Below are 24,311 nucleotides of genomic sequence, written 5' to 3'. Positions count from 1 at the left end.
CCACTGCATATGTTGCACTATTGAGACAATGGTGTCCAGTGTATGTTTTTACTATTGACTAATTTGGTATCTAAATAACCTGAGGTATTTGTGTTATATATACAAATATAAAATCACAGCATAACTCAATCACATTAATGTGGTCAACAGGAGTAATCACAGACTATTAACTGATTTGAAATGAAAACTATTTTTTTCTCACATTCTAAAAGCTCTGAATTATGATTTCATTCAGATAAATGATACTACATATGAATGGGGGCTTTTATTTGACCTCTGCTGTAATATTTATAAAATTCACTATGTGTATAGCATAATTTGACAGGATCTACAACTTGAAATGAACTTTAGACAAAGTAAACAGGCACTTCTTCGTGGTAATTTCGACTATTACTTTTTTATGCTGTGATTTTGCTCAAGTTGAAAGCTAATTTAGAGGTTACATCAGTTGTACCTTGAAGAAGGTCATGGTTGATCCATCCCTCACCGCCCCATATTCAATCCTAGTCTGCTTCGCCAGATCGTCTGCTGAGTCGATGGGTGCATCCATTCGTTCCACAGTGAGAAAGGCAGCCAAGTTGGCCGTGTAGGAGGAGATGATGATTAAGGTAAAGAACCACCAGATACCCCCGACTATACGAGTAGAGAGAGCCTTAGGCATCAGCTCCGAGCCTGAAAGCAAAGAGATGAGTGTTACAAAAGGTTAAAAAGTAGCCTGAATCAGTACGTGATGAGTATAGTGCATCCAGAACAGTTAGAACAGCAGTCTGTGTGCGAACTATTACTAGACAATCTTAAAAGCACTAAATGGAAAAGAATCTATATTCTTTTAAAGAAAAATAAAGTCCAAATGGAATTATCTTAATGGCAGGATTCACACCACAGCTCCAATTGGATTTTCACCTCAGCTCTAAATGATGAATTGTGCACCTATTCACTTGTTTAGTCTAAAACACAAAGATGCAAAAAAAAGAGGTCATTGTGAAAAAACAAATATAATAGAACAAGTGTAAATTTGAAAAATTAAATGTGACAGACAAAATAAAGCTGAACAAAAGAAAGTGAGGAAACACATCATGCCAGAACCATAATGAAACATAAAACTGAAAAAACACAAAAAACGAAATGAGCTCCATTATTTATCTTTTACTTTCTGTGCAGAGAAAGGAGCAATGAAAAACAGGATGACTGTGATTATTTACCACATTTAATGTGCCTGGTTTGAAACATTTATGTCTATTTTTAAACCCTTTTTCCACTCGTAGTGAAAAATTGCTACACTTTTACTGATTCTGGAGAGTTGATTTAACGGCCACGCATCCAAGGTAGCAGTTATTCTCAGGCACCGCAACCAGCTGAGTACTCAAGGTCACAGTCAACTACCACCCGCTAGGTTGCACACATCACAAGGCATCAACATTGTTAATGATCTATACTGTTGCATTTCTTAAGAATTGATACATTTGACAAAATGAAGCTTTCCGTCACCATTTTGTTGTGGACTGCTGTTTTCAGGAGGTCTATTGGCTGTCCAATCAGGCATTCTGGACTTATCCTGCCCAAATCTCCTGCCTCAAGGGAGGTCAAGTCCCCACAAAGTGACACATGATTGTTATTACAGGGTACGGTTGCAATTAATGGGTACTGGACCCAGGCTACATGGAAAGGGCATTCACAGAAAACAGGAGGCGAATATTGATGTTTTGAATTAAACAGCTTAGCGCAGAGTTTACAGCGCCAGCACAGGGAGTTTATTAAACAGCTCTGCAGAGACATTGGCCTCTGCTAATAGTAGTCCTTTAAACCTGCAATAACTTATTAGAATCATGCTTCTGACCACCTGAGAAATGTAAGTCTGATAATCAGTCTCCTTTTATCTCTAAACTGGCCTCTAATATAACTCCAGAAGGCTATGTCTGTTATTTTAGCTGCTAAATACTTCACTGTGTTCACTGGCTAGTCACTAACTTGGTCTGCCTCCACTGTTTGGTGCTTCATTAGGTAGTGTACAGGGAGGCTTGTTAAAGACACTGGTGTGAGAGTGGTGACAGTGACCAAAAAATCCAAAACAGTAAAGTTGTGAGCAATTAAACCAAAATGTAAAAAAAAGCAAAGGTTTGTGACTAGGAGCAGTAGAGACTGACCTCTTGGGAAAAACAACAGCATCAGTTTATCAGCGAGAGTCACAAAATGACAAATCTTCACATATATAAACACGCAACATGAAAATATGGCTTATAATTGCTTTGACTGCCCTCTAAATACCTTGCCGCATGAGAGCTCCAACGCCAAACCAGAAACTGTTGAGTAATGTGAAATTGTTCTGTATTAGAGTTGAGGATGGGTTGCATGGATGTGGGTTATACCACTCGTATGGAGTGAACCTGCAAGACAATAAAAGAACAGACAGAGAAATATATGAAAGGAAAATTGCAATAACAGAAGGAAAGATGAAAAATATAAACAGGCAAATCCTCCTCTATGTACTGTAGCAAAGCTGCATGAGGGGAATACTGGTCACGCACTTAACTTCAGTACAGGCTTCTTATTTATTTGGGTGCAATCTACACTTCACATTTGATTTGCATTTTGATTTTCACAGAAATACATAGCTCAGTTACAGGTTGCTAGGTGCAACCTGTTGAAGGGGGTGTTAAAACACTATCTGAGAGGGAGCTGAGGGGCGAGCTTACAATTACTCCCAGCTACTAAACAAGCACAACCAAAGTCAGCCTGGCAGCTGACACGCAGCAAAGTATAATTTTAGTTATTTCAGAATACCAATGCAAAATTAGAAATTTGCTGAAGTACAGTCGTGCCAGTTCCAGACTAGTTGTGATTCTTGTCATGTGAATATGATACAAGAGGCATGACTCTGCGTATTGTTTCCAAATGCTCAGTGCTGGCACCTTCTCCCATTTTCTTATCTTTTGCACTTTCGGATTATTGACAAAAGAGCTTGTGGCAAAGCTGACCCTGGCTGTGGACAGCTCAGTCACCATTTATGTTTCCTACAGGATATACCTGCAGCAACCCTTTAGATTTTTCCATCCCATTGTACATCATTTCATTATAACAAACATCCACCCATCCTCTTACCTGGCAATCACAAAGAGAACACAGCTAACTCCTGTGCAGGCCAGCAGCACGTACATCCAGATGTCCGGAGACAGGGGATTAAGGAAGGAGAATACGCCTGGATTGGTGCCGTTGGGTTTGCGGTACAGAATGCTTATTCCTAAGGTCATGAAGGGCTTGGAGAAGTCAATGACTTTCTCTCTAACGTATGTAATGGTCAAAGGGGCCACAGCAAGGTCTGCAACCTTAAAAAGCAAAAAGATCAAGTAAGATACCACAGGTAAAACGAGCACTCCTTAAGGTTACATATGGCTTCTTCCAGTATCAATCAATCTTATTAACAAATGTCTGTGTTTCAATATCCCAACAAAATGAAAAACTTGTTACATTTTTGTATGAACACTTGAACAGACAGCAAAAGAAATATAACTTTTTTTTGACAAAAATTTGACAAATGGTGTGTTGGATTAGAATCACTGACTGGAAAAATAACAGATTACCTTTCTGAGACTGGTGATAGAGTATGAGTGCAACATGCTTTGTTAAACCAAGAGGGAGGAGGTGGAGATTTAACTTATTTTAGATACAGCATTCCAAATTTCACCAGGTCTGAAGCAGATTAGTTATGAAGACAAATAAATACATTTAGGCAAGTGTTTCAGATAAATACTTCTGCTCCTCTACATTTTATGACAGCTTATACAAACGTATTATAAGCTCCTAAAATAGTTTAACAAAGCAATATTATTCATACAAGACTGAACCAGTGACCACCAAACTTTCTGGCTTGTAACCTCTTACAAAAGAAAAGCAGTGTTTAGCTGGCGCTCCTAGTCACGTTTCACATCACGTGAGTTGTTAGCAGATCCACAAAAGAGAGAGATTTCTATATCCAATATTTCACAAAAAAAATTAGAAAAAAAAACCTTTGGAGGGCCCTGACTTTGAGGTTGGGAACCACAACACTAAAGAACCTGTGTAAAATAGCTCAAACTAGCACAAACCTGACCATTTACATCGAATAAATGTAAGTACTGATGCAACAATACAAATCAAATAATGTCATATAAATTTAAAAAACAGTTTCAGTGGATGTTTTTCTGCCAAGTGAGTACCTTTACTATAATTGAAGTACATGTTGCTGATAATACTTCTGTGCTTTTCCTTAAATTTTAAATGCAGTATTTTTGCATTGTAGTATTTGTAATTATGCTGAAGTAATTGGTTAACATGGTGGCCAAATTCATAAAACCAAAAAGCCAGGGTTGTGCCCAAATGTCCCTCATTAATCTGATATACCCTCTTCTACCTGTAAACAAGAACTCTAGTGTGACTGCTGTTACTCACATGGTCAATCAGCTCCCGCACCATCCCGTTCCACTCTCCCTTATCATTCTGGGCGCCGTATTTCCCATCAGCCACCAGTCTGACTTCATACGTAAAACCCAAGATATTGGAGAGCTCTTTCAAAAGGTCCAGACAGTAACCTTCATAACGATCGTTCCCAATCAGCTCCTTGTCAGACTTTTTGTGCATCACATATGGATTTTCCTGTACAGCACAAGAAAACACTGTATTTCACAGTTTTCAAGGCATATATTCGTTAATCTGATTCAATTATTCCTATGCCGAATGCCATGTTAAACTGAACTGAACCTGTAGTCTAAAACTTGAGGATGCTTTACTACTTTGTTGATTCTCAGAGCTAATAGGATGAGTGGCAAAATGTCTAAACAGATCCAGTGGTCTTTCTTGATTAATGTCTGGATATGACTTTGAAGAATGCATTTTCTCTAAGTTACATTTTCTCTGTGTGCATCAATGACAAAAAATGTAAAAAATACAAATTTAAACTATCCAGCTCAGCAAAAATTACCTCCTCCCTTCTCACTGTATTTCCTTCTGTTGTCCCCCTGTCTGTGTCTACACATCCCATATGCACTCCCCTCCTTCTGCCCATGCTGTCCTCTGTTTAACCTTCCTCCTCACCAGTATCGTGGTGACAATAAGAGTCCTGTTAGCCAGAGAGTCTGTCACATTGTTATTCTTGTCTCGGTTGGACTTCTCCGTCAGGTTCATTCCCCTGTACGAGTTCCACACAGCAATCTGGAAAGGCAAACAGGGTTTTAGATTTATTGATACTCATTTTGTGCTTTGACCAGAAGAGGTACCATGGGGGACAAAATTGAAGTGTATAGAAGTTTACTTCTGGTAGAGCTTTGAGATAATTAATGATCACTGACACATGTTGGTGTTGAAGGAAATTAGTTATTCTTATTATCTCTCACACCAAATAGAGGCTGATTTAGTCTCTAAGTCTTAACAGGATACTAGAAATTGCTCTGATATGCTGCATATTAGTCATATTTTCTGATTCGTCGAACAGAAAAATGAAAAAGAAGTGTGGTTAAAAGACACTCCTGGCTCATTTTCAACCTTCTGCTCCATTCACTATCCTACAACGTTTCCCTTTGCTCCACGTTGCTCTCATGATTCTAGGCAAAATGCTAAAAAAAATCAATTTTATGTACAGTGAATATGAAATTTTAGAAGTAATTTGTTACAACAGCGCTGCTGATTGTGTAAGTCAGGTAGAAGTTTAAAGATATTCTGGAACAAACCGATATTTTTACTGCTGTGTGCAGTTATTTATCTCACTCTCAAGTATTGAACATTATGTGCAGCCTGATCAATCAAGGTGTGGCTTTTTTAACAATAAATGTGAGGAGAGCAATTTCTTCATGATGAATTATGGTCTTTGGATTGGCATGGACATCTGTTAGCATTTGTATTTTTTTTATCCCTTTTGAATCTGTAAAATACACGTATATCAAAAATCGTATGTTAGATAACCTGTTTTGAGTATATTATTACCTAAATTTTGAGCTAAAACAACAGGAAGATTAGTTGACTCGTAATCTGCAACAATTAAAATGTTGAAATTCATTGTATTACAAACATGTCCAGGATTCAGTCATTAGGATTAATAAACTGAATATCTTCAGTTTTTTGAATGTTGGTGACATTACATTGGGCTTCAAGAAATCATTTTTTCCCTGACATTTTATAAACCAAATGCTAATTGAAAAAATAATCCACAGAACAACTGACAATGAAAAAAATTATTATTTGCAGCCCTACTTGTGTATTATGGTGAGGAGTTGGAAATCACAGCACAGCACAGGGATGGTATGAATGACTAAGAGCAGGATCAGATAGCGTTTGGGGGGATGGAGTATGACATGGTGTCTGCCATCCGTCCTGTCGCAGTAACTGTGAATGAGAGTGTCCGGTTCATCGGACCAGGCGGTATAATCCAGACAGTTATCAGATTAGAACAGGCGTCTGGCAGCTGGATTTTGACCCTTTCAAATCCCCTCAACTGGTTAAGAGCTGAACAAAGGTCAAGGGGCGCAGAACATTGATGCAATAAAGTTAAGTGTATTAAATGATCAAGCATCATTATTAAGAGAGAACTTAAGCTTTCATCCTCTTTCGGTTTTCAGTCTGTGAACAGAAAGTCATGATTTGGGGTATTTTCAGTCAGAAACAATGGCCCGTTCATAAGAGGATGAGTAGTAGTGAACGCATCAGTACCTCTTATTAAACCGAGCACTACATAAGGTCTTATTTTTCACAATTTATTTTGCAGAAAATGGCTATGTGGGATTACCTTTTGGAAAAGATAACATGCTTTTCACTCCCCATTACGTTCTATCTTATTCTGTTCAGCCAGTCATACAGACTGACAGAAAATGTGCTCACTTATAGCCTCGCTAAAAGCACTCCATATCTCCACCGTAGCACTTTAGCAAGGGTCCACTCTGTGCGGCAGTCCATAAATCTGCCTTATCTCTCGACGCCGCAGATGAGGAACACAGTGAATGGGGTTGGATTTAATTAATTGTATTGTCCCCAATCTCAAAGATAAATGGGCCGAGTGAGAGCAATATTTTTGGAAGTGTGGAGGGTATTTTGGTCCCAGATACCGCGCAGTTTCACGTAATCCAGCTCATGTTGTAGATCAGTGTTATTTTGGGAAAAATCCTCCTCTCAGAAATATCAACTGCACGATTAGTCAGTTTGAAGTTTAAGTAATATAGTAATCTGACCCAGCCAATGAGATCAATGCTAAAATATAGCCTCGGACTACTGCATGGCACACAGTCATCATCTTTTAAACCCCAAAGTCAAGGATTTACTGTGTATAGCCTTGCAAATTTATCATGCATACCAGAGTGGCTCCCAACAACAAAGTGTGCTATAAAAACTGACAGGAATTCTCTCTTATACGCTGGGAGTAAAATGTTATCTATGAATCCTAAAGCTCATCTCCATCCAGAACCAAATCAGACTGGAAAACCGTTACCACAGAGAGGGAGACTTACTGAGCCAAGCCAAGAAATCTGAGTGGAAAGGGGAAAAAAATATTTCTAGAAAGTCAACAACTTTAAGAGAAATTACTTCATTTCCTGGGAGACTTTCACTTTGTTTAGGCCCATCATCCTCTTCAGAGTGTATTTAACACTCCAGTGCCCAAGAACTAACACGACTGCAACGGACTGATAATTCATTTTTCCATGACCATAAAGTCAAGCCTTTTATGTGATGTGCTTACCATGTTGTGGTATTTCGTCTGAGGGGAGGCTTTTGAGGGCTAAAAGTACTGAATGGAATCAAAATTACAGTATAAATCACTGCCTCTGCACCTTGACAGCTGCTGCCTGCCTCCATACCTGTCTGTCTGACAACTGAAGCAGACGGAGAGGAAGAACTTTGCCAACTTCTGACGGTAAACTATGTGTTTGATGGGGATGAATTAATTCAACATTCCGTCTTTCACTCAATAAATACTCGGTTTGAAGCTGATAAGCAGAGGTGGTAAAGTAGAGAATATTTAATTTGCGCTTTGCTGTTTACCGTGTTTTTTGTGAGACTAAATTAAAAGGTTAGCAACAAAGCTAATACGCTTATGTATTTACTTTGTCTTTCACTTATGTAAGTTATTATGTTTTGTTGTCACTATATATTATGTTGTCTGATTTTCATAGGAGCTTAATGCAACATTCAGAACATTAATTAGCAGTTTTAACTATTTGCTATGTAGAGGTATAGTGGAATAATGGTGTCCTGAGCAGAGAATGAAGTCACACTCCCTCTGTGTGTGTTAAGTTATCTGTTATTGGTAATAAAGAGTCCCTTTGTGGGTATATGTGTTTACTGTGGACTCTTTGAAGATTGGCAAATGATCTTAAAAGAGATTTAAATAAAAATTAAATCAGATATCGCCACCACTCTGCACTGCAGTCATACAGTGTTCACCGCTGATGACAGCATCCCAAATAGTGGCCTCATCACAGAAGCGAAACGCCCACCCTTCAGTTCCCCTTCAGTTGTTGGTGTTGTAAGCACTGTTTGCTCTACAAGCTCAGAAGGTGCCCTGGGCTTGGAATCTTATTTTCGTAGTAGCCTAACAGGCTTATTACATTAGTCACAGGATGTCTTGTGGCCCAAAAAGGCTTTTTCCTCCATTGACTTACATGACGAAAGAGATGTCTTTACACAGTGGATGCATTTCCTCAGCAACCTCTGCTAATGGACACGTTTCATTAACGGGACTTCATCCATTCAGTCCTATAACATTTGGAAAGTCTTGAAGAGCCACACGATTAAATCATTTTTATCCCCATTTAAGTTAGCATAGCAATAAACCGTAGGTATTCGGCTCAGCCAGTGGAAATTTCAATTGGCCTTGCTCTATCAGATCAGAACATCTGGGTAATTTTTTATCCTGTAGTTGAACTTTTTTTGGCTTTGTGTGCCACTACGCAACTTTCATAGGAGGGAACAGGGGCCCAGTTTTCTTCCTAAAACCCTGGGTTAGCCACGAGCCAGCTCAGACAGCTCAATGTTGAGAGCTGTGTGCAAACAACCTGAATCAGATTTTGAATCCTAGATAATCTTTAAATATCATATAGAGCTCAATAAAAAATATAAATAACCATAAAAAATGTAAAAGAAGCATAGATTTTGCTTTTAAAATGCAACTTAATTTGATATAGAAAAATCATTAGATAAAAATAGATTTGATACACACACAATCTCATTGATTTGAGCATTTAACTTGTGCCGTGACTGCAATCTGGTCCTCTCAATGCAACACTTGATGCCCGACTCCAGCTGTCATCATCTGCTCCCTCTTGGCTGCAGTTAAGTACTGCTAGTGTATATGATTCCCAGATTCCCATGAAAGTATGAGGGGAGTCTAACAGTTAAGTAAATTATAAGTAGTGGAGTAGAACTCTGCAAAAGTGAAGGATCGGGGAGTTAAAGTCCATTATTTCTTTGTTTCTCACAGCCAGCAGCTGTAGCATGACATTACATCAAGAGAAAGTGCAGGACTCACTTCTCACTTTCAGTGGAGGTATTGTTAAGTCTATTTAGACAAAGGGATATTTTTTATATATATTTTTTGCTGATAAAGTTTTGACAAGTGTCAGAACAATGCCTGGACCAAAACATTGGGAGAACTGAAATGTCAAATACATGGCATTGCTGTACACAAAATCAGTGAAGAGAAACAAGGTTGACAAGGCAAGGAGCACGGAGGTGCATGGCATACAGAGTGAGAAGAGAGGGGAGAAACGGCAGGGGGGTGGGGGGGGGGGGGCAACAAGGCTTGGACCAAACATGGCACTGGCACAAACCTTGATCCACCTTTTCGTGAGGCGACTTCCGCCCTCCACAATACCCTTTTGAAAATGTGAAGAGGGTAACACGAAGCACAGACAGTGTGGAAAGAAATAATCAGTTGTTGCATTATAAATATTCATGACTGGACAAGTTTCAACCAAATAATAAATGTGTGGATGGAAAACAAATGGGAAACAAAATCTCTAAAGCACTTCTCTCTTTCTCACTCTCTCTCTCTGTCTCTCACATACACACACACACACATGCCTTAATGGAATGAATCAGCCAGTGGAAGCAGCATGAGAGTGGTGTAATTGGCTGTTTTAGGCCCCTGTGCTCACCCTGGCTGTGCCGTCCTCTTTGAGGCTGATGATGTCCAAATCAAAGTCTCTCCTCAGGCCATCTGTCTTATTAAGAACAATGTGCCCTGTCAGTCCATCCCACTGTGCCTACAGAGGAGTAACGCAGAGGGAGAGAGAAGTGGGAGATAGTCTCAAATGGCATCTGAGTGTGGAGCCTCATCGAAGCTCTGGAGCAGACTCCCAGGAGGAGAAGTGTAGGGGAGAGAGAAGGATATCAGTGTTGATGACAGACGGCTGGAAGATATCAGCTGAAGACTGGAAGACATCCACAGGTTGTTCTGCGGGCCATTTTCAATATGCATGAAAGTGTTTGTTCACTGAAGCAAAAATAACTACATGTGCATGCATGTTCATACTATCTTTATGGTAAATAATATTTAATTTGAGTTGCTATGGATGTTAGCATGCATGGTATATGGTGTAAATAGTAAAAACTATTTTTTTTCCTGTGGGAAGTTAATTCTCAGATCTGTACAAATTTTCATCTACATCATGTGGATACAATATATTTTACGGGCTGCTGTGCTTATACAGCAAATGCTTCAAACCTGAATGGCTTCATTAAATATGCCTTGGTGTCTGCAGATGTGTTCATTTCAAGCAGATGATATTGACTCTGGCACAAAGTGACTTTTTTATCCCCCTGTATTTCAGTAACACTAAACTAAATGCGTGTGGGCCAAATCTGGGCCGTCAGAGGGCGCCCGCCAGCCATGTTCTAATTTACAATAAAAAATAAAATGATTCACACTAAGAATTTGTATACTTTGCATGTAAATGGGATGCCAGAGTGCATCAAAATAGAGCAGAATAAAATAGAGAAGTGCCAAGGAAGGATCTCCTGGACCTCCTACGCAAGGTCCAGGCTAAGCCCCGAATGTCCTCAAATCCTAGAAACGTCCCTGTATACACTTGCCCTGTGTGGGTTACTGCGACTGGATTCCCTTCCTGGCAAAAGTGAGGAAAGCAAATTTCAAAAGGCTTAAAACAGGCAATTCAATTATCATATATACTGATAAATGTTATTAATGTTTGTTTAAGTGGCCCCCGGTCTTCTGTCACTTTGCAAAAATGGCCTACAGGCAAAGCAAGTTGAGTATCCCTGCTCTATTGTTTTGTGTCACACAACATTTTTTTGTACTTATTGTATGCTGCATATCTTGGCTAATGTTGTATGATTTCTCATACCTCAAAAACATATTCACTACTTATTTTGCGTAATATTATAAGAGAGAGCAAGAGAGGTACACCTGAACATGTAATGAAAAACATGAGTCGTGCCATGTTACACCAAGACACCATCAGCTTATCCTAATTCATGTTGAGTACAAGCTAAAATTTATGTATTGCTGCCAACCAGCTTTTCACTTTGGAACAAGTAAGTGGAATTTGTTAAAATTCGAAAATTGAGGCTATTATAGAGCGTTCTGTGTCCCCCAATTTTAGACAGCCAGAAGTAAAAAGAGCAGCTCCTGACAGAAAACGTATGAGTCTTTCTGCTTCATTTTCCTAGCAAAGGAACATGTCCTGGAGTAAAGACATTGTAAAGTTAAATGAGAAATGCCAATCAAAATTGACTTAAGAAATATCATCCAAAATACAGTAAATGAATCCCAGAGACACATTGCTGCTGCTGTAGAAATGACAATTTTTGAAAGCCGAGATTAAAAATCCAAGAAATTACCCTATTTTCTGTGCTTTCTGTCATGAAATGATTTGCACTGAAACGGTATTCGGTTAATTTTGTCCACAGAAGCACACCGACTATTGTGGACAACAATAGCTAGAGGGGAGAGAAAACACCCAAAGTTACAGTGCCCAGGATTTAATTTCAGCCATTGAAATGAAAGCTGTGTCCTCGTATTCTGCAGTCTCTTGTCTGAAATGTTTTTTAATTGAGTGCTATGTGAGACATATTACGAGTTCTTGCAATCAAAAAGGCTCTTATCTTGTGATGAATGGCGCAGGAGGACACATGCTTCAAAGGATGGGCAGTGACAAAAAAAACAAAGAGCTCATGAGGAGAGAGACACTGAGATGTAAAGAGAAAGAGCGAGAAGAGAAGAAGGATGAGGGGCATGAAGAGGAAAATATGAGTGAGGGGATTGAATGAGAATGTTCCCTCTCCATGGCGGCCAACGGTCCTCTGCTGGATTTAAGACTTAAGAGATCAAAACACTCATGCATCAAAGGCCTCATTTCTGTCTGTAGGCATCCAGCCTGACAGTTGGGCCGAACCGCATGCTTTCAACTTATAAGTACATAAATAGCGTACATTTTCATGTTGTGTACTTTCAGAAGCAAAGCATGGCCTGTCAGGAGGGACCTATAAAGTAACATTCATGTTTGTAACGGAGGCATTACGTGGGAAATTTTAAGGATCTCGAGCTCGAGGAGCACTTTCAAAACACATCATTAAAAATTCATGGTGGTCAAGCTAGAAGCAACAGGGGTTTCTTAAGTCATGCTGCTGATGTAACAGGGTTTTTTAGTTCTTGGCACTCCATGGTCTTATCTGATACTGACCTCTTTGAAAAGGTTCATGAAGCGTGGTCCGAAGCGCCAGGGTTTGTGGCGGTGACACTGCAGGGAGCTGACGGTCATCTGAGTGGCTCGCTGCGATGCAACGGCAACCATAAACACCGCATCATACATCAAGGCTGCGTCTGTCTGTGGAGGAGGCAGTAAGATAAAGAAGTCAGTGGGATTTTTTTTTCTCACACCCATGTGCAAGAAGATTACAGTAAAACGTGAAGAGAGCATGTCTGGAAGAATTTACTCAAGGCAACATGTGCTATTGGAGAAGTAAACACGATATATGAGTAGAACAGATATAATAATGGACCAAATAAAACTAAGGAATACAACAAATATGACTTTGGAAAATGAAGGAGATGGTGATAAAACATTTATCTTATGAACATCAGAACACATTAGGACATTAGGACAGATGCTCGAACCAATCATTTAATTAAGCTCAAAGCCAAGGATGTAATATTTTACTATGGAAACAAGAGTCATAAAGTTTAGTAGTCTATCAAAGTTAATAAACTCACAGGTTAAATTTCACAGCCAGAAAGTTCTCAGTCCTTTTCAGTTTATATATCTATCCAATATATAAACAACAGGAAATGTGCTCAAACAGTAAGTATGTTACAGTTTTCTTTAACCTATTTATCTTCTCTTTTGAAAATGAAATATGGAAATTACAATCTCTATTTGCATGACTTTTGCATTTCGTGCAAAAAATCAGAACTGAATTGAGAAAAAAAAGGCTTTTAGGTTCTCTGCACCTACAGCATAAACAATCTGCAGAATGAAGTTAAGCTTGGAGACACGGTGATTTTGAATGAGTTCAAAACCATGGTGAACTCTACTGAGTCCAGGCTTTCTATGTAAAACTGCATTATCTAATCAACTTAAAGTTACTAATATCTATGCACTTTTATAAATTGATAAATTAAAATTTATAATAAATTTAAAAAAAAAAATTTTGTTGTTGTTGAAACTCTGTCGCTGCTATTCTTGGACATGTCTCCCTTGTAAAAGAGATCTTTGATCTCAGCTGAATAAACCAAGTTAAATGAAGGTTAAATAAAAAGAAATAAAAGAAATGTATTTATTTGCCTACCTTTTCTGTTAAGTTATCGTTTTAGATCTTTGCCTTTTATCTTTTTTTACTGTATCACATGTACCTTATGTCCTGCTGACATGTTGGATGTATAGTTTTATGGAAAGTGTAAGTCATACGTGTAAGGTTACCCTTGTTTTAATGTGATTCTAATATGTTTTATTATAGGAATCTCAGCAGAGAGGGGGATAGCATTGTTGGTACTCTGTAATGCCAAATTACAATAAGGGCTTACAGTCATGATTCCATCCATCAAGCCGCTCTCTTGTTTGGGACCCTGCAGTCTTTCCATGGCCCACTTGTCCATTGTGGAGGCTACCCATGGATCATCAACATTCAGCAGTCTGAAGCCCGTCATGTTGACCCCACTGTAACGGTACGGCTCCAAGTCCAAGGCAAACAAATCCTGCAGGGGAAGAGAGGAGAGATGAGGAGCATGGCAGAAAGAAGGATGTGTTGGTTTGTGTTTATATGAGATGGAGAGAGAAAGAGCAGGGCAGAGCTTTAAGCTCTAGTTCAGGATGTAACTTTTTTTAGCTTTTTATTGTGAACTGATGAACTACAGCAACATTTTTTAACATTCTCAGTACATTTTCACAGCCAGCTGAAGGCAAAATGAGCACACAAAAGACGAGCATGGTTTTACTTTGTGTGGTATATCTCATAAAATGACTTTTACACCTTTTAACTCACCAAAGTTGTGAAGAAGAAATGATAATACTCTGTCATCATCCCCATCGATGAAAGCTGCAAAATAAGAAGTAATAAAGTAGTAAAAGAAAATGCCAGACTGTATTGCCTATGTCAAATATGACGTGTTCTCTAATGCAGCTTCAGTCACACATATCTTCAACATCAAATTAATTTGATTAGTTGTTTATTTAATTTTATGACATTGAAAAGAAAGGCTGCCACTAAACATAAAGAAGAATAAAAATATTCTTGAATTCCACGATGTCTAAGTTAGAAATTAAACAATATGGGGATTACTAAAATGGTTAATTAAAGTTATGTCCTTTGAAATTGTTAATGACAATAGATACTTGAAATTCAATAGAGACAATAGAGACTTGAAATTCATTCATGCATTCATTGTAACCACTTTTCCTCTCAAGGGTTGCAGGGGGGCTGGAGCCTATCCCAGCTGTCACTGGGCGGAGGCGGGGTACACCCTGGACAGGTCGCCAAACTATCGCAGGGCAGACTTGAAATGAAGCAGTACAAATACGTGTGCAGACTACAGAAATGGAGACTTTTCCCTGTTCAGTCTGTCGGGCATGTAGGGAATTGATGCACACAAGGACAGTCACAAATACGTTTGTCAGCATGTCTGTTAATTTCATAAATCATCAGCTACCCCACTTCACCATCTGTGTTCAATTAGCGAAACGGTAGCATATCCATGTTATGGGAAATAAGTTGTGGTCCATTTAAATTCTGACTTTGATAAGGAAAGTGGTTTTTCATCCTTTTTATTATCACATTTTTCATTCACATGTAAGCTTTTGTAAACAAGGTAATAAGGTGTCACCCCTAAAGGACACATAAATGTGTTCTAAAATCTGTAGAACCAACTAATCTAAAGATCAATCTCTGTACACACCTGCTTGAGAAGCTCTGAAGCCATGCGATAGGAGCAGTCAAAGAGAATAAAAAATTCCTTGTCTTTCTTCAGTTCCTTAAGCAGCGGTCGGGCATCTTGGTTACCTGGGGTCAACTGGCGGATTTTGATCTTCAGGTTGTACTTTGCTGGAGCCTTGATCAACTCCTGCATTCGCATTAGACCTGGAAAAAAAATCAATTAGACATTTTATTTATCCTTTCCGAAACATTGTTTTTACCAAACAATGGTACCAGGTCAAAGGTCAGGGTCGTGGACGCATCAGCAGGTCATGTGCTTGCTGCTGCACAACACATAACTTGCTTTACTCAAAGGCAAACACACACCTGTGTTGGATAACCTGCACACCCTAACATCCTGTATCTTGTACATATGAGTGAACAACAGTGTGTTATTGTGCCGGTGTGTGTCTGCATGACATTTTAGGGAAATATATTTCTGATCGAAAATACAAGGTAAAAAAATCTATAAACTTTGACATTTCAACAGCGACGCCTCATATTCTCTGGGTCATGGGCAGGGCCTCTATATGGGACACCTCTGGATCTGAGGCCCTCAGTGTTAGGTTTTAGCTTTCTGCAGCGTGAAGTCAGCAGAGGGCAAGAACAGTAGCAGCTGTCTGATATGAGGCACTTGCACCCTGTCAGCGATTGGTTTACTAGCCAGCACGAGGGAGCTGATGGAGGTAGACAGTGAAATTGAATTTTGTGAGTAATCAGAACCTTGACATATAAATATATCGTAAGGTCCAGAAAACACAGGCTCTTTGGACCTCTTCTCCACCCCAATTCTTCACCTCAAATGTCACACAATGTTAATATTCAGTAAACTCATTAGCTTAGTCCTCAGTCAGTTATTATAGTTATACAGAAAATGTGTTATTTTAGGTGTAGAGCTGGGTAAATATTGATATCATAGTATAAGACAAGATATTGTCTGTGATATTAAATATTTTAATATGGTGATTAAGTTTCTTTTGTGTGTGTTTTGGCCTGGTCTTAAAGGAATACTTCACCCACCAAATGACCATATCTTTATCAATTACACAAACTGTGCTACACTGAATTCGGGAAGAATCCTTTGGGGTTTTTTTGCATGCCTGGGGTGAACAAATAATCCAAAAAAATGTTTTTGATGAATTCAAGTCATAGTGACCTTGTTTAACAACAGCAAAACTATATCGAAACATCAGTTTACAAACTCTCACACAACTTCTGCGGTGTAATCCAAGTTTCATTTTATGTGTGCTAGAGTGTGGCTTTGAAGAGAACAAAGATAAGTTAAATTCAGTTCCCTGTCGGAGAGGGCTGTCTGTTGGGAAATATGGAGCAGACGACTGAAAGACGAGACTTGGATTACACTGCACAAGTTGTGTGAGAGTTTGTAAACAGATGTTTTGAAATAGTTGTGCTGTTGCTAAATATGAATGCCTTGGACTTCAGTTCATTTGTAATTTTCCTCTGTTATTGGATTCTTCGTCCTCCAGAGTCATGCGTGAAAAATAGAGCTTTCTTCCAAGATTTCAAATTTAAAATGGAGTGAGTTATTAATATATAAATGACCATTTAGGGGTGAAGATTTCCTTTAAAGACTACATCACAGATTAAGTGACAAATCTCTGAGCTGAATTGCACTGTTCTGAGCGAAATTAGCTCTGAATCTATAGGTACCTCTACCTGTTTGATCATCATAGCCACCATCATCCATTAGTTATGTTTTTCTCCCTAAATTATCTCATGTAATATTCTCTAAAAGCAAAAATAGTTCATACCTGTACTTTTGGTCAAAAATGGCTGACTGAAACTGGGTTAAAATAAAAACAATAAGAACCTACCAGTGCTGTCCTCATAGACCACCGTCAGCTTCCGCCATTTGAAGAAAGTGACCACATCCAGGATGGCCCTGGCGATGGCGGTGTATTCAGGATACAGGTTGATGAAGAAGGTGTCTTTGTTGTCCACTGACGGGTGTTTCCAGCGGGTCTGAATGTGAGGGACCTCCAAAGCGTTGCAGATGGACTGAACAGCACTGACTGAGGAGCTGTGAGAAGGGCCGAACACAGCAACCACTCCTAGGGCTAGCTGGTCGCACACTGGCAGTACAAAAATAACACAAATGTCAAACAAAGTCCATTTCAAACCAAGTTTACTTTCTATGTAAACAAGTTGAGAAGTTATTTATATCATTTAAAACCACATGTTTTTAAAGGAATGTCTGGTTTAGCCCAAGTTACTACAGCTAAATGGTGCCATTAATTGCCCTCAGTATTAGAAAAATGCACCTCTTCCAGTGGTTAGGGTTTCATGTTTGGTTATAGAATTAGAAACTTAAATACATCCATGTTTGTGGAACTTGAAAGGTGCATTTCCCTACTTTTAAGATATGCTATCAAGCCCCTTTATCCAGTAAGTATGATAAATTATGCTAATCTTGATTGATTCAACACACCTAGAAACTGCATGGAGAGACATTACAATGTTATCAAATAAGTTGTCCCACTCTGGATAAAAAAGGGAAAATAGTCCTCAAACCAAAGAATCCCTTTAAAACTAGAGCCACCTTTATTTTGATGTTGATAATTAATTCAGAGCACTTTTACCCACAAAGGACACACAAGTGATTTAGGTGATTATGTTATCATTTACAGTAATAACAGGCAATTTCTTAAGCTTAACATAGTAACGTCTTTATTTCCTACCTCTTCTGGAAGCCTCAAAGCCATCAAAGAGATTAATCCTCTGAATGTCGTAGGTGAGAGTAGTGTTGGGCATCAGGGTCTTGTTGCGGTTTATGTTATTTACAGCAAACTTGAACGCCAGCTCGTCCATACTCACTAACTCACTTTCCCGGGTCTCAAAAATACCACCTGCAGATGGAGATTGAGGACAGAGACAAAGACACTGTCACTGCAGTCCGGTGATAACAGAGATTAAACTGATGGATTCTGTGCTCCTGTGTGGGTTGAGAAATTCTGCTGTCTTTGGTTAAAATGAAAGCATTTCATAACCCACAACACAAACATTACAAAGCAAGACAGTGCTTCAAAAGCATCTTATGGTATCACTGCAAAGACTGGCCAGGAAGAGAACACATGGAGGCCTGAGTGATCTTCACTCTGTCTTATTTGAAGTAAACAAATTAAAAAGCAGTTCAGGCTGGTTTGGGTGAAGCAGTGGAAACAAAATTATATGCAAAACGAGGATTAAAATCAATTTATGAAACCTTTTAGAAGAAGATAAGGAGATCCATATGTCAGCAACAGAAAAGTTGGGCCTAGCCCATGGATACTGGCAGAAAGCATCCAGCAGGTGTGCACCATAACTGAACCAACACCCAGCTCCAACAAGGAACCACCCTTGAGTAGCTTCTACCTACAGAAAAAAATAGTCAGGTGTGCTCATAATTAATCAAGACATCAAGAAAAAAATCTAAATGTCCTAGCACAGAAATATTGGCAATCTAGTACTTAAAAAGTCTATACCCTGAAACAAAGAAAACCTTTGTTCTGGCAAATAGTAGTACCCTCTTTAAAGCCCATTGGAAACTATTACTTACTTTGGACAACTGACCAGCAGGTCATATGAATGCGAGCTCGCACAACCAAACATTCTGTGGATTTAAGTTGCATATAATCAATACATTGATTTAAATGGAATGTATTAATAAATTAATTGAGTAAAGTAACTTAATTTAAGATGAATAATGAGTCATGCATGCTTACAAAAATGAGCAGAAGTTACATGTCTTAGCAGGTTAGCACATTATACCCACATGATCTTATTAGGCTGACATAACTCAGCCACAGAGGCAGCGGGTCAGCACCGTGACAGTCAACCAGACAATAAACCAGTTTCCGATTCAGAAGTAATTTCAATAAATAGATGGATAAATGTAACAAATAGTAGTTCAGTTAAGTAGCGAAAATTGATGTGTGTTAAAAGACAGATCGCTGAGTGTTATGAAAAATATCTGAGAGCAATATCTTATTGTCTCTTAAAAGTCATTATGTCCTCCAATTATTGGAGTTCTGATATGAATCAATAAGTGGTTACTAGACCGAGGCAAATTCAAAACAGGGAACACACTGTTCTCCTGCATGAAAACAACCTGTACTGATAAATTTGCTTTTAATTTATTAGATACAAGAAGTTAACAACTAAGGAGCAAACTCAATGGCATCAATAACCTGTTGAAGTGAGTTCATTTCTTTGATATAATAGGAACCACTTTCTAATGAAGTATCCTTTCTTATGAAGTTTCCTTATTAATGGCTACTGACTAATTTAGTAATGTTTAATAGTTCAGAGTCATTATTTAGTAAAAATTTTGATTTGCCATGTTGTGAAAAATCCCACTGCATGTTGCATATCATATCATAACATTAATGAAATTATGAAATGTTAATGAGATGATAATCAAAGGATTTTGGCTCAAATTGTTTCCAGAAGACCACTGACTGGTAAAAGGGATTTTTCACATGCTTGCAAACAAAAACTTATCAAAGGAAGTATTATTAACCCTTAATAAACACAAAGTTACAATTTATATCCCCTTTATGAAGGGTGCCTTATTGGAAGGTAGTACTAGAAACAGTCTCCATCCTATTCACAGAGTCCAGATACGGGTAGGAAACACAAAAACAGATGAACAAGTGGAAAGTAAACCAGTCGAGGTGAACAGCATTCTTATATATTTGTAAGACAAAGCAGCACAACAGTCTGCACAATCTGAAATTACACCAAATGTTCTCTGCAGAGTGATTTAATGATGGTCATTTCAAATGGGTTTTTTTCATGCAAACCAAATCTCCCAGCCATAACCAAACCCATAAATACATTATGTCCACAATAAAAGATAATATTTGTAGTTTCAATGCCTCCAGCCTTAATATTCTACAAGCAGAGAATTAATTTGGAGTTCCCACAGGAGCATGCAAATGAAGATGAATATTAAGTGCTCAAAGATGAACAATCATAATTTTTCTCCGAGGCATAAAGTATATTCTTAACACTTTGTTTTTCAAAGTAGGGAGAGAGTCATACTGAGCTGCTTTTCCATTGTTCTGATTTTTACTTTGCGAGAACCCAAGGCCACACACGACTCACTGCATGGACCAGCTGTCAGCAAGCTTTGAAGAAACAATGCTGTTTCAGGCAGACTTCTGAAATTGCCCCGGAACTCCTCATCAACATCCTGTCATCCGGGTGCAGAAGATGTGAAGTGTGGACTCAAAGACGAGATGAAATGGAAGTAGTGTAATTGCTCCCGCAGTGTGAAAGGGCAGGAAATAAAAAGGCTTTAAAAGCTACTTGTGGAAGTTCAAAACAGGCTTTTGAAAGGCCAGTCAAGTTGCATCAGTCAAGACAGGGACCAAGAAAAAGTAATCGGACATTTAATAGTCAGTCCTGTAACTACATTTTTTAGGATAGTTTCCTCGGCAAGTTTTTACTCCCTTGCTGATTCTGCAGATGTTTGCTCTGACTGAATTTAATCATTTTGGTCTATGTGTTGTACTATTTGTTTGGTTCCAATAAAACGTTTCCTGTCTTTCCTCTGCTGCTGATGTGTTACAGTGAGAAAAAGAAAACAATGACTTCCTCATCTCACTGTTATAAAAACATACAGTTTCACACTCGGAAATGAAATGTCTGAAAAAAGACAACAGCACAGAACAAGAATAGAAATCCTGGAGCTTGTCGTGGTTGTCTGGTTTGCTCAAAAGCACTACAGCAGTGCCACTGCATTCATTTACGCCAGTTCTGGTTCTAGTCCAAATGTACTGACTCATAATAGTATAGCTCATAATAGTGAATAATGCTGTATAATGGTTTGCATGTATGGGGTGCTTCCATATTCGTCAAGGATGCTGGTAGGGGCCAGGCCAAGCACAGAATGAGCTGAACTCAAGCCCAGAAAATACATGGCTCTGCATACGTTTTTTTGGCAACTGTGGGCACATCCAAAAAACTATACACTACATCTGAGATGCAGTGCTGGTGTCATAGTTTTTATATTAATGTTGATATGATACTTGAGTTTGGGCATCAATACAAATAAGATACTGTTTTGGTTAATTAAACAAAGGAAGTCAAAGTCTTAACTTTCAAATGAAGATCAAAACCATCTTTGGTTTCTGAGCCTACCAAAGTACTGAGGTTTAAATTTATAACACCCAACAAAAGGTTTGCAAAGACTGCAAAATTATTTATGGGATCTATGTCGAATTTTATGATCCTAGGCCCTGCCATGACACTGTGAAGTACTTCAGGGTTTACTTTGAACAACTGTAACTGGTCCTTTGAAGTCAGTTGGTGATTGCATTACTGTTTTCTGACCTATGCGTCGAAGTAGGATGCAGTTCAGGTTATGGCAAAAAGGTCTTGGACTCCCCATTGCACTGCACCCTCACATTCTAACGCCCTGACGAACTACACAAATAATATAGCGATTAAATTTTACTTTCAGATCTGAAATGACAACTCAAATCCTATAATTACTGCTCTGACTCCAAGTCACAATACAAGACAAGAACACATCCCTGGACCAACTTTGGTTACAGTATAAAATTTTACTTAAGAACTGAAAAACACCCAATAATATATTACTTCTAGATCAAGATCCAGATAGGTTAGCATCTGGGTCCAGACTCAGGGGGAGAAGAGGGATGGCAGGTGAATAAGGGGCATGCATTTTGGTCATTTTGCTAAAAGGGGTTTGGTGTCCCTCCTTAAATTGTGTACTGTTTGAAATACATCCCAGCTTCTCGTTTCCACAAACAGGCAGTGATAGAGATCCAGGGGAGTCGTTTGAGGCATCCCAAATCATTAGGCGGTCCCAACAGGTGGACAATTAATTCAATCTGGATAATTGTTGCATACATATAACAAGACGCTATAAGACTGGAGGCGGGGGTTTGGGGGGGGGGCTGTGTGTGTGTGTGTGTGTGTGTGTGTGAGCTCTGCATGAGCTTAGTAACAACTGCTGGTCAAATACTACACATGAAGTAACAACTGAACTTAGTCACAGTGCAGAACATAAATTACCAACCTGATTTAATGTCTAGCTGTGTAAGTTGGCAGTCATGATCAACAGCTGACACATCTCACTCCCTCAAAATGATTATCTGTCAAGCTTTGATTCGTTTTCTATGTATGCTTCAGGAATATTAATTCAACCAACGTTAAGGATTCTCATGCATTCAAACAATGTACCCCCATTCAAACATGAATACAGGCACTCAAAAGATGTCACAAATAAGTCTTAGTAGGGCAGCCAATTAGTAATAATGACCAAGAATCATTAGGCGATTAACATAAAAACGTCATTTCTTCTGCAGTTACTGTGATTAGCAGGTACAGGGCTGTAACTGGGAGAAAAACTGTGCCATAAAAATGTGAATATGTGGTACAGTACAACGGATGGTTGAGAGATTTATCCCCCTGCTGCGGTGAGAGGAAAACATAAAACAAAAAGCTGAAGAACAAATCTGAGCTTTGTGCCAACCTGTCACGCAGACCTGATCAATCTCTTCAACAACCCACCAGGGAGATAAAGATGTTTGTGTGTGTGTGTTTGTGTGTGCATGTAGAATGTCACCCCATCCATCCGTCACTTCACTATTTAATTACAAATAATTATGTTTTACATTAGTCATGTGTCATCCCTTCTTGCGGTGCAGTCTGAACTCTGTGACTGCTGCAGTCATAAAAATGGCAGTTTTCTTTTTTTTTAAACAAGGTGTTTTTTTCCCATGCAAATGAATTAATGTACCTTGGAGCACTAAAAGCATTCATTCAGCAACCAAAATAATGAGGAATAATTTGCCTCGGGAACACGCATCCATCTGGCCTACAAGACAGCATAAATGGACGTTAAAAGTTTCAGAGGACCCACAGGACTACGTAAATGCCTTTTAACATGCGTTTGGGGGTTTGCAGGTAGATTTTATTTGCATAAAAGATAAGCATACTCAAGACGCAGTGAGGCTGCTGAAAACACGGGACTGCCTATTATGGTCAAATCAAGGATAAGTGCAATCATAAAATCATTTTCTTCCCATTTCCCTCAGTGGGAATTAATGTTTGTGTAAGATCTGTGTCACTTGACAGTGTTCTACGGTGTTTCTTTTGCATTTTTAAAAAAAGAGATAGGAGGCTGTGATACAGAAAGGAGAAAAAAATTGTGGTGAGGTTAACTACAGAAAAATTGTCATTTTTGAATAACAGATTTTTGACATGCAGATAACAACTTGCGCTAACCTGCTATTTGCATGGAGATTAGCGAGGCATTATGAACACCCTGCTTCAATCTGGATACAAGATGCTGTTGTTGTCTCACATCACTTTTTCATCATTAAGACTGCCAGAGTGTTAAGAAAAGCTAAATTGACACACTGCTGATTTGGAAATGGAATGATTTTGGATGATTAAGTGGCACTGAGGTAGATTAGCATGCAGGCTTTATATCCCTGATTACTGTACCACCATGTTTCACTATTTTTCATGCTTTCAACAAAAGAGAGGGGATGAAGTTTTAGGGAAAATTTTAAATTTTCTTTATCTGTTTGACTTCCAGACGGCGATCACCTAAAAGCATGCTGTAGTTGAGTTATATTCTATTTAGTGGTACATTTCATTGGCGGGCAGTTAAACATCCATCTTCTCCTGAGTACCTGAGATGGAAGAAGTGTGGATGTTTCAAACAGCTCTGGAAGATCACTGAGCTTGACAAGAGAGTTTTTGCTGACAGTGACAGAAACTAATGCCATCTGTGTCTCTCTGAAAACAGAGGACTGTCTTGCACTTAAGCTACAGGCACGGAGGAAATGCATCTGGGAGGGTAGAAAAAGGGGATCTAAGGTGTCAAACTGAATGGCAGACATTTCACTGACTGCACCCTGGCTGAGAAAACACAAGGGAAACATTTT

At 38.8% G+C, this 24,311-nt stretch overlaps 1 protein-coding gene across 1 annotated transcript in view; it reads right to left on the bottom strand.

The window, feature by feature from the left end:
• LOC121952232 (glutamate receptor ionotropic, kainate 1-like) overlaps nucleotides 1-24,311 on the bottom strand; it is a 37,968-nt gene that overhangs the window by 8,542 nt on the left and 5,115 nt on the right. The window contains exons 3-14 of the mRNA XM_042498776.1: nucleotides 18,084-18,251; nucleotides 17,220-17,477; nucleotides 15,368-15,549; nucleotides 14,458-14,511; nucleotides 14,000-14,170; nucleotides 12,660-12,803; nucleotides 10,113-10,220; nucleotides 5,068-5,184; nucleotides 4,426-4,629; nucleotides 3,100-3,323; nucleotides 2,266-2,384; nucleotides 455-672 (exon numbers count right to left, since the gene is read on the bottom strand). Of these exons, the coding sequence (XP_042354710.1) occupies nucleotides 455-672; nucleotides 2,266-2,384; nucleotides 3,100-3,323; nucleotides 4,426-4,629; nucleotides 5,068-5,184; nucleotides 10,113-10,220; nucleotides 12,660-12,803; nucleotides 14,000-14,170; nucleotides 14,458-14,511; nucleotides 15,368-15,549; nucleotides 17,220-17,477; nucleotides 18,084-18,251 (1,967 nt within the window). The remainder of the gene's footprint in view (nucleotides 1-454; nucleotides 673-2,265; nucleotides 2,385-3,099; nucleotides 3,324-4,425; nucleotides 4,630-5,067; nucleotides 5,185-10,112; nucleotides 10,221-12,659; nucleotides 12,804-13,999; nucleotides 14,171-14,457; nucleotides 14,512-15,367; nucleotides 15,550-17,219; nucleotides 17,478-18,083; nucleotides 18,252-24,311) is intronic.

The sequence above is a fragment of the Plectropomus leopardus genome, chromosome 13 (assembly GCF_008729295.1).
Source record: "Plectropomus leopardus isolate mb chromosome 13, YSFRI_Pleo_2.0, whole genome shotgun sequence".
In the NCBI taxonomy this organism is placed as follows: Eukaryota; Metazoa; Chordata; class Actinopteri; order Perciformes; family Serranidae; genus Plectropomus; species Plectropomus leopardus.
The sequence above is the reverse complement of the archived record's forward strand: the minus strand, read 5'-3'. Positions and strand labels throughout refer to the sequence as shown.